Here is a 10653-nt window from a genome sequence, read left to right on the forward strand (position 1 = left end):
GACTGACCCGCGCCTAAACGGGCCTTTTCTTTCTTATTTTCAAAATTAGGGTAGGCCCCCTTACATCGCCGGCTGTGAGATCCCTGAAAAAAATCTCCTTTTTGAAATAAGTAAATAATGTGGAGTCGCCAGTAGGTTTTATAAAAAACATACAAAAATAAGTTAACGGAAAAGGCCCCTTTTGATCCCCGGAATGGGACGATCCGTCACTCCTGGCCTCAAACCAAAGATTGCGGATTCGGGGGTAAAGGTACGGTCAGGAAAGGTGTTAGGCACCCACACCGCCCATCAAACTGACGGCCTCTACTATTTATTTATAATATTATATATTTGACGAAATTTGACGATAAAAAGGTTAGTTATACAATTTTATACAAGACAAGATGAAACAACCTATAAACAAAGACGAATTAAATAGGCTAGTTTATATACAATTATACAAATTATACGATAAATCGGGAAAATAAATAAAAAGACAAAATATAAGAATTAAATAAAAAGAAAGAGTAAAGAAAAAATTTATTTGATGTCGGTACCCTCAGGCCTATCTGGATGTTTGACTATTAATGAATTTCGACTTTGTCGTTAATTATTGGCTCTTATGCGCTTATATAGAACTGGAACGATTTATTTATATGGCTTGATTTAAAAATGGGGTGAAATATTTGAGACGGATGATTTGTGAGGCTATTGAATTTTCGGATCTTGTATTTGATCTCTCAGTGTAATTGTGTTTCGTGAATCCCTCTGTCTCTCTGTTTGTGTTTTTGTCTCTCGTCTGTCTTGAAAATTATTTCCGTCCGTTCCCCTGTCTTGTTCTGGAGCCCTCTATTTATAAACATTGGTCATACGTGTTCGTATCCCTCCAAGATTCCTTGATGATAAAAAATTAGCATTCTCCTTGTTACATAAGTATTACATCAGCTAGAATTTGTTTTTCACTAGAGTTTGTCTTGTATTCGGTGGGTTAGGTTGTAATTTGTCCCTTTTTTGTACGTGTAAATCTTTGGTCAAGGGGTATAATGTCATTACTACTCCACATACTAGTCTTGATACTCCCATGCGACTATACGACAAGAATTATGGGCTTTAGGTCATATTGGATAATTTAACAGGTAATTAAATGGGTTGCGCTCAATGGGTTGTTGGACTGATCGGAATATAGTCAGCTTAATATGACTGTATGGTCATTTTAAGTAATTTGTCGAAAAATAAGCGTAAAAAGCCTTTAATTATAACATTGACAATTTTCATTTAGTCATTTAATATTAGCCTCATCATCGGGTACCCCTAGTATTCTCATCTCCTTCCAGAATCCACTCCACCTTGGCTTTCTGTTGTAAGAATTTAGTTCTAGCCTTATTTAAGATTTTGAACTCCTCTGCAGCTGCCTATTCAGCAGCTAGCAACTGCTGATCCTGGGGGTGTAGATGCATTGCAGTTTGCAAGTTATCCAATAAGACTCTAGCAACCTCAGCACTCTTCTCAATCTCAGAGAAATTGTTCTTATTTAACTCCTTCAAAGACTTCTTCAGATTCTTAAGTTTAGTAACAACTTGGTACATCTTTACCCTTGAAACAGACTTATTCCATTCAGTAGCCACCACTTCTTTAAATTTGGAATCTAAGCTCCACATATTGAAGTATTTAAAAGAATTCTTTCTGGTAGTTGCCTCATTCCTTCTATAGCAAATGCAAGGACAGTGGTCAAAGGTTCCTTCATTCATTAAGAAAGCTGAGCTATCAGGGAAGCTCTGAAGCCAATCAATATTAATTAAACACCTGTTAATCCTTGAAAAAACACGAGTAGAAGGGTCCTGTTTATTGTTCCAAGTGAAGAAAGATCCATGAGCTACAATGTCAGTCACCTCACAATACTCAACACACTGCCTGAAATCTCTTATTTCATTCCAAGTAACTTCTCTACCCAGCCTTTCATTGTAATCCAAAACTGAGTTGAAATCCCCACAAATGCACCAAGCTTTGACACATTGATCCTTAGTCTGGTTAAGCTTCTCCCAGAGATTGAGTCTCTCACTATCAGAATTAGACCCATACACTACAATGTACCAGAAACTATCACCTGAAGTAAGATCAGACACTTCAACAGTGATGTGCTGATCACTATCATTAAGGAGCTGAAAATTGAAAACTTGAGGAAGCCAAATAATCCATACTCTGCCACCAGGATTATGTACATTATTGTTGATACCTTTCCACTGAACTCCTAAATTATTGAGCACAACCACAAAATCCTGCTCCTTTATTTTTGTCTCCACTAATCCAAATAAACCAATTTTATTTTGAAAAAGAAAATACTTAATATCTAATTGTTTATTTGGGTTGTTCATACCCCTAACATTCCAAAATCCCAGTCTATCCATTATCACAAGTAATATGAGTACTACTCTCCCCTACCTCTTGTAATACCCTTGTCTCATCAGTACTAGCAGTGTCCTTAGTAGGAGAAACAACTGCTTTATAGGAAGTGCCAGGTCTAAGATGAGACACAGGAGCATGTTCTTGCCTCACTCTTTTAATAATAGGACTTGTTGCCACAGGGAGGTGATCAGAGTTATGAAAAGTTACCCCTCCAAACAAAGGAGTGGATGGCATCTCCCCCTCTGGTTTGTTCAAAGTAGTAGTCTGTGGCTGGGTCACAATAGGCTTAACCACTGGTCTCCATACCTGAATTATGCGAGGAGCAGCAGTTGGCTTCTTACATACATCCTTCGTGTGGCCAATGCCCTTACAGGAGCCACATACCACAGGTTTCCATTCATATTCGACACACACACAAACAACACTGCCTTTTTCATCCTTAAAGTATATCTTATCAGGGAACTCTTGACCCACCTCTACTTCTACCATGATTCTTGCATACCCTAGTCTGGTTTTGTCCATTGTAGCACTATCAGCACGCATATACTTTCCCACCAAGGTAGCAAGTTTTTCCAGAGTTTTCTCCCCCCAGAATTTCAACCCTAGACCACATAAACGTATCCACACAGGTACAGATTTGACAGGTTCTCTAGCCATGGAAGTGGTCTCAGTCCAGGGTTTAACAACCAAGGGCTTATTTTCAAACATAGGGAATCCTTATCTGAGAACCAAATTACGACACTCCAGAGTAGGGAAATGAACCAGGAACGCTCCATTGGGCAGAAAAGAAACTCTATCAAATTTATATTTTCCCCATAAATTGGTAATAAACCCTAACAGTCGCGCCCATGGTGGGTTACCCCCTAATACATAACAAACAACTGCATTCGACCAATAGTCAAGTTCAGGTTGCACTTCCTCAGCAGTTATCTGAAGGATCTCTTTCGAAGATGAAACAGGTGATTGAGAGCGTATCTTACCAGTTACTCGAGTCCAACCGGCTTCATCTGGGATAGGGTTTTCCTCAGTCGCAGTTTCTTCACCAGGGTTCTCTTCAACAATTGAATCAGCATCATCCTCAACGACAGTATCCAAGTTGATAACTGGGATCCCCACAATCTCACCAACCGATCTAGTGGTTCTCGCGTCAGCAGATTGCGGAATCGCAGATACAGCAGAACTGGATGCCTCTACCTCAGTTGGTTCCACCGTAACATCATTATCGAGCCTTAAATTTTCCATGTTGGAGAAAGACAAACGTAATTTAGCTTTAGATATAATTTTTCTTTTGTTAAGAGAAGATTTAGATTTAGGTTTCTTTGCCATTTGTATTTTAGTCATAAAAATGTAATAAAATCACTAAAATGAGCAATAAAATACCATAAATCATAAAAATGACCTAAAAATATTTTAGGACCAGAATATATAACATGCATCAATATTTCGTGGCTTTATCTAATAAATCACAATTTTTTAGTTTTAATTAAGTTACTAATAACTCGAAAAAACTATAAATCGATTATGCATGCAACATCCTATGCTCTGATACCAATTGTTTGGTTCATATACCTATTATTAGACTCTTATAATGGTGAACTAATTAACATATTAATATAAGTTCTTTAGATCTAGTGCATGCATAACTAAATAAAGAATGAAGTGAGAAAACAATGATTCTTACATTGTTATTTTCGGATTTTTGGGCACAAGTAAGGTCTCCTACCTTCACTTGTTCTTGAGCTATGATGAGTATTAGGATGATCCTCCAAGACTCTATATTAGGAGCCCTCCTTTTGATTGCACCCAAGATTAGCCCTTATCACTACTAAATAATATTAGGTAGATATCTATTTAGTAATCTACCTTAAAATTGACTACTAATACTCATATATTACATTAATAATATTAGTAGTATCTTTGAACAATCTAGATTAAAATTTCTCAAGCTTTAGAGAAAGATAAACTATGAATGTAAGAGGAAAGTTTTTGCATGTGAATAGAATGAATGATACAATAAGAGAACAAATTCTCCTCTCATGTATATGGAAAACCGGTGTGTGTGTTGGGGGGGGGGGGGGGGGGTATACCAAGCCAATGCATGGTCTTTTATTTTACTTTTGCTCTTCACAAGTAAATAGGTGTAAGACTACCTACATAATAGGTAATCATAGTGTTTTATTTAACCATTAAACAAAACACCCACTCACCCACACTTCCTCCAATATTTCGGTCCATTTGTATAAAATGGACTTCCATTTTATTTTGTCATTTGTTACACAATATATCACATGTAGTATGTAACATGTTATTAATTAATTTAATGCATATTTATCAAATAAATATCATTTTATACATTAATTAAATTACATATAACAAATTGTCTAGTGATTCTTGATCACATAAATAAAATGAGTCATATAATTATAATTCACAACATATTGTAATTATAATTAGCCATTCATTCTTATCTCAATTGTTTCATAAACAATAATCAATTAACTTGTAACAATAAGATATAAATATTTTCTCTCACAAATGAATTGTTCAATTTTAAGAAATTAATTAACTTGTAACAATACACAATTAATTAATCTTTACTGATTAGGGCATCATCCTTTAGGTGTGACCTTATGGGATCAACTGACTACCATCGTCCTACGACAGTAACGTCAAACTCTAGCAAGCCAATCGTTACCGATTAATGTTGATCAGTTGACTATTTAATTTATCATCCCTTTCGTATTCTTATTATGAGATTTAATTATGATTTTAAATCATGTGATCGCACTATTGTTGAGGACACATACTCCAACAATCAGGACCCATAGAATTGGTCCTGATGAACATATATCCAGTAGCCCAGTTCTTGTCATGGCCACTGTCAAGGTTGCTGAGTAAAGGAGTAGTTGAAGGCCTGACCTTAAAACTGATCCGGCCAGGACCGTTTGACAAGCCTTCAAGTCCTCCAGAGAGAAGGAAATATTGTTTTTTTTGCAGAGAAATTCAACAGAGCAGACAACCTTCCATACCATAAACATCAGTTGGTAGGAAGGCACACCAATTTCTTTAATAACATCCACCATAAGGGGGGAGAAAGGAAGCTTGCAACCAGCCCTGAAGGCCCAATCATGAATGCAGAACCAGCCAGGGCATGACCAGTCAGCCCTGACAGGAGAATCTTCAGGGACCCAGACTCCGGAATCAGCAGGAATGATTCCCTTATCCTTCAAGACTTTTTCAAATTCAGGTTTCAGACGATTTGGAAGAGATTTCTGATCTTTTAAAGCTTTTGTGGGTTTAAATTCAAATTCTCCGTGGAAAATAGAAATCATTTTAACAGGTGGAATACTTGGTTTTTCAACTGCAAGTGGCTGGATGATGGAAGGTCTTGGTAAATTTTCAGAAACAGTTTCCTTAGGGTTGGAAACGAATGGAGTTCCAGGAGTCATTACACTCCTGGAAGATTTCTTTTTTTGCTACCATTATTGAAGATTTGTTGAAGATTAATTCTGGAATTTAAGAGAACTTGAAGATGAAGATTTCTAGAGAGAATAATCGGGTTTTGGTGAAATTAAAATCAATGAAGCCGAGGATATTTATAGTCGGTAAAATTATGGTTTTCAACCGCAAGTTGCACAGTAATTATTATGAAGTTGAAGTAATTACAACACGCGTCACACACAACTGCTGCTAGCCGTTACATGATTTGACCAGACACAATGTAACCGTTAAAGCCAGTTTTCCAGAATTTGAAGTTATCTCCTTATTTCTGCCCCGACCCAGCATAAATAAGGAGATAAGGGGCAATTGTTAGGCCTGGAAATCCGCAGATATTTCAGGATGACATTTCACCCTGGCCTGACCATCAGGACCTCAGGCTATCAGGGCATCAGAAGACAGGCACCAACCATGGAGAGGACAACGGTCAAAATATAAGGATAATATTTGACCACTTCAAAGATAATATTATTGTCAATATGCGGACAGTAATTAGAGCATTAATGAGGAAGATTTGATGATAAAGGCCATACAATTAAGCGGGTAATTAAGCACAATTAGGAGTATTAATCCGGGTAATTGGAGCATTAAATCCAGCGCATTAAAGGAGAATATTTAGCATTTATACAAGATTTGGCAGCCGTTCAGCTTGGCTATATAAGGAGCATTTGAAGATCATTTGGACAGGAGACAACACATACTCAAGCATAAAATACTCTCATACAATACTTAAGCTATTTTACAATCAATTGTGCTAATTACTCAATAATATAGTGAAATCCTCTTCTGGCTTGGTGCCCGTGGTTTTTTCCCATTTAAGGGTTTTCCACGTACAAATTCCTTGTCTTATCTTTACTCGTTTATCTTGCTTTACTTTTCTTATTCCATACCTTGCCCTGCATATTCACAGATAAGTTCAAGCTAGTTAACCCTGCCTAGACTTACCCTGACCTGATTTCACCCTGCGTAAAATCCATACAAAACAATATTATTTTCATAATTTTTTCAAGAGTATGTTTTTTTATAATTGAAAGCCAAAGGCTTATCTCGTAAAACCAAAATAGCATAGATAAAATAAGGGTTTGTTTGTCAAACACAACCTTTAAAAAACTTTTTTTTTTCAAACACTACCTTTAAAAAAGAGTTTGTAAAACACAACCTTTAATAATATTTTTTTTTTTTTTTTTGTAAAACACGACATTTTGGCCAGAGTTTAACCACTTGCAATAAAGTGACTTTAAGTAGATATTTGAGGTAGCAAACGAGGTCCATTTGAGGTATTCTTAGACTCTTTGGAAAGGTGGGAGTACAATCTTCCTAGAGGTTACCAATACAATGGTGATAAGTGGTCTTATGTGGGGTATATTGGTGTGTAAAGTAAGGCTGGTCAATGAGTGAATTGGAGGTAAAAACAAATCAGAAAAACACCAATTCACTCCTTGACCAGCCTTACTTTATACACCAATAAACCCCACATAAGGCCACCTATCACCACGTATTGATAACGGCTAGAAAGCTTGTACTCCCACCTTTCCAACGAGTCAAAAAACACCTCAAACCGACCTCGTTTGCTATCTCAAACATCGACTGAAAGTCACCCCATTGCAAGTGTTCAAACTCTCACCAAAATGTCGTTTTTAACAAAAAAAAATATCAAAGGTTGTATTTCACAAACTTTTTTTTAAAGGTGGTGTTTGGAAAACAAGCTTTTTAAAGGTTGTGTTTAACAAAAAAACCCATAAAATAATTGAGGGAGTATTATTTAGATATATATAAACCCATATAAACGAATATTGGTCCCACTAACACGAGTTTTTATATGAATGATTAGCATAAGATTTTGGTTAAGAGGGATTTTTTTATGTGGTATAACAAATCCTTCAATAGCCTTGAAATCCCAAATTCAAATCTTTGTAGACGCATATTCTCACATCTAGAATTTCAGCATAAGAAGTATGGTGATACTATGCATTGTCCATTCTACAAGCCCGCGACATTTCAGATGAGAGATATACTAAGGTAGAATCATTAATTTCTTGGTTTCAATCATCAGTTTAAACTCTATGTTGAGATATTTATTTTCTGCCATTGGATGGTGGTAGTAAGAGTGAGTTACTAAATTATGGGTAATATTGAAAATGTCCTTCCCTTCCTTAACTTTTGAAAGAGGATTAGTTATCACGGACCTTAGTACTAAAAATATAGAATTACTAACTGTAGATACCCGTATCCGTCGATATTGGAATTTATAGAGAACCCGACAAACACCCGATGATGATAGGACACATGTATTTATTAGTTGTCATTGTCATTATTTGGGTTCGTTTTACGATGTAGAATGAGCGTTGTTGACGGAGTATTTTATTAATTTAAATGATATTTAAATTAAAGCTTTTTTTAGGTGAATTCAAATTCATTTTATTTTATTTTGAATTTATTTTCCCAAGTTTATTTTATTGAAAATAAAATAAATATTTGATTTGAAAAATCATTTTATGAGTATATTTGATTTGAAAAGTCATTTATTTTAATGTGTTAATCGATTTGAAAAATCGATTTTAAAAGCGAAGAAAACTCGTTTTAAACATGTGTTTTGAAGCTCGATTATAGCTCGGTTTTTGAGCCCGTTTCCTTTACGAGTTGGCACGAATCTCGAGTACACTAACCAACCTAAGCCTATACCCATCCAACCCCAATTCGAACCCCATAACCACGGCCCAAATCATGCCCCAAATCACCCCCAAACAGCCCGCACAAAAGCACGATCAGCCCCCCTGTTTTGCAGCTCAAACCCGAGTCCAAAACCCGCTCCAAACACCACCAAAACCCGTGCCCATTAACCCTAACCCATACCCTAATATCCTACCCATATTACCTTACCTTAACCACCAAGAAAACCCCCTATACGAACCCTAGAAAACCCCCCAAAAGCTGCTGGACAGCAGCTATGCTCAGCCGAGCCCGTCTGCCTCTCCTTCCTCTTACCCTACTTTAACTCCTTATAAATACTACCCCTTCACCATACTTTCATTCCTCTAAGTTCTCCATACATACAACCGTCATTTAAAAGCCTTAAAATCCAGAAACAAACCCTAATTGCCTCTCAAAAACCCTTCACAAAACCGACTTGCAAACTGGAACAGTTTGTGTGTCCTCTTCGAAATACAATTCGTTCCTCCTTCAAACATCCATTAAAATTCGAGTTTCCTGTTCCAAATTAACCATACAACATCCATCTACACATTAGACAAAGATTTACGAGCCAAATTGCCCTTGAGAGTACATGAATTCACTCGAAAAACAGAGTGTTATACACTCTGTTTTCGCGGCTTTTCCTGTCTGTCCAGTTCTGTTTGTGCTCGTTTTTCGTGCCCAATAACTCAAAACGAGCAGGGGTTGTTTTAAAATCTCTATTCTCCTCTCTTTCTAGTTTTCAAAACATCTTTTAAATCGAATTTTCATCGTGAAACGAGAGAGAAATCGCTGTTTGAAAGTTGCTGTCCAGATTCGATAAAAACGTGTTGTTTGCTTTGTTTCTTCGTTGACGACGGCCTCTCGAGATAAAATCTACCATCGATTACAACCCAAGACGGTGTAAACGATACATGTAGGTTGAGGGTGCATCAAATCCTCCTCTTTCTCCCTTTTATTTCGTTTTTTTATGTTTGTTTTTTATAGTTTGTTTTTATTTCGTTTATCGTTTTTTATTTATCGTTTAAATTAACTATGAAACTAGTTTAGTCAGAGTATGAGTTAAAGTACCACCATGAACACCCGCGTTGACTTGAGATGGGAAATAAACCGCTACATCAGTCGGTCGTACACCCCCGTCTCATTTACATATCCTCGTGTTCAAGGTAGGGCATTAATAAAACGATTTTTGACTTCGCTCTTCGCTTTTGACCCCTCTCTTCTCTCGTGTGATTCGACCTACCCCTGGACCATTTACATGTTAATATGACCTCTGATTGTTAATATATAACTCGTTTAGATGATATTAGATCAGTTTAATAATCTAATTAGACACTTTAGGGTACGTCGACATAGCTTTTAAAACCGATTTTAACAATTCTGTAACTTAATTGAATGCATCTCTCTCTTTCACATAATTTCTCGCTAGTATAAGAGTGCGTGATTAGCACCTTCTTATTAACACTCGATGAGTTAATCTAATTAGCGAACTTGACCTAATTTGACCCCTTAGGCCGTGTAGAATACACCTTTGCTCGACATCCTTCCAATCGATCAACGTTGTTTCTAACTCGTTTACTAACTTGTTTCCTATCCCGGTTCGCAATCATCTATCTAACCTAATGAATCTAACCTAAGGATTAGGGTGTGCTAGATCGTGTACGCTGTGTTTGGCCGTGTCCTTGTAGTCCCTTTTCTCTTTATTTCTCATCTTTATCTCGTTATTTCGTATCTTGTAATTACTTTGTTTATCGAGTCGTGTTTGGTTGTTTGTTTGTAATTTTCAAGTTAGTTTTCTCTTATCGAGTCAAAACCTCTTTCTAAAAACGTTAGTTTTGTTTAGTTAGACGGTTGTGCCCCAATGCAAGTGAGAGCGTAGTAAATCGCATGTTGTTTAAAGCAACATGGCCCGATTTATGTTAATGCATGCTTTGGTGTGTGGCCCAATGTCTAATTCGATAAGATTAAGTGGAAGCACGCATTACGAGGAGTGACCCAAGGCCGTGAGTCATGTAGGCCGTGAGTCACCCCTTTGTGCACATTTTCCTAGGCCGAATGGCCATGTGTCGTGTATGGTGTCGT

At 36.8% G+C, this 10653-nt stretch overlaps 1 protein-coding gene across 1 annotated transcript; it reads right to left on the reverse strand.

Annotated features, from left to right (window-relative positions):
- Nucleotides 1–1391: 1391 nt before the first annotated feature.
- LOC141607946 (uncharacterized) lies at nucleotides 1392–3039 on the reverse strand. Its single transcript, XM_074427296.1, has 2 exons — nucleotides 2391–3039; nucleotides 1392–2278 (listed from the first exon to the last, which is right to left on the reverse strand). The coding sequence occupies exons 1-2, from the start codon at nucleotides 3037–3039 to the stop codon at nucleotides 1392–1394; spliced, it is 1536 nt and encodes a 511-aa protein (XP_074283397.1).
- Between the last annotated feature and the right edge of the window lie 7614 nt (nucleotides 3040–10653).

Source organism: Silene latifolia, chromosome 10 (genome assembly GCF_048544455.1).
Source record: "Silene latifolia isolate original U9 population chromosome 10, ASM4854445v1, whole genome shotgun sequence".
In the NCBI taxonomy this organism is placed as follows: domain Eukaryota; kingdom Viridiplantae; phylum Streptophyta; class Magnoliopsida; order Caryophyllales; family Caryophyllaceae; genus Silene; species Silene latifolia.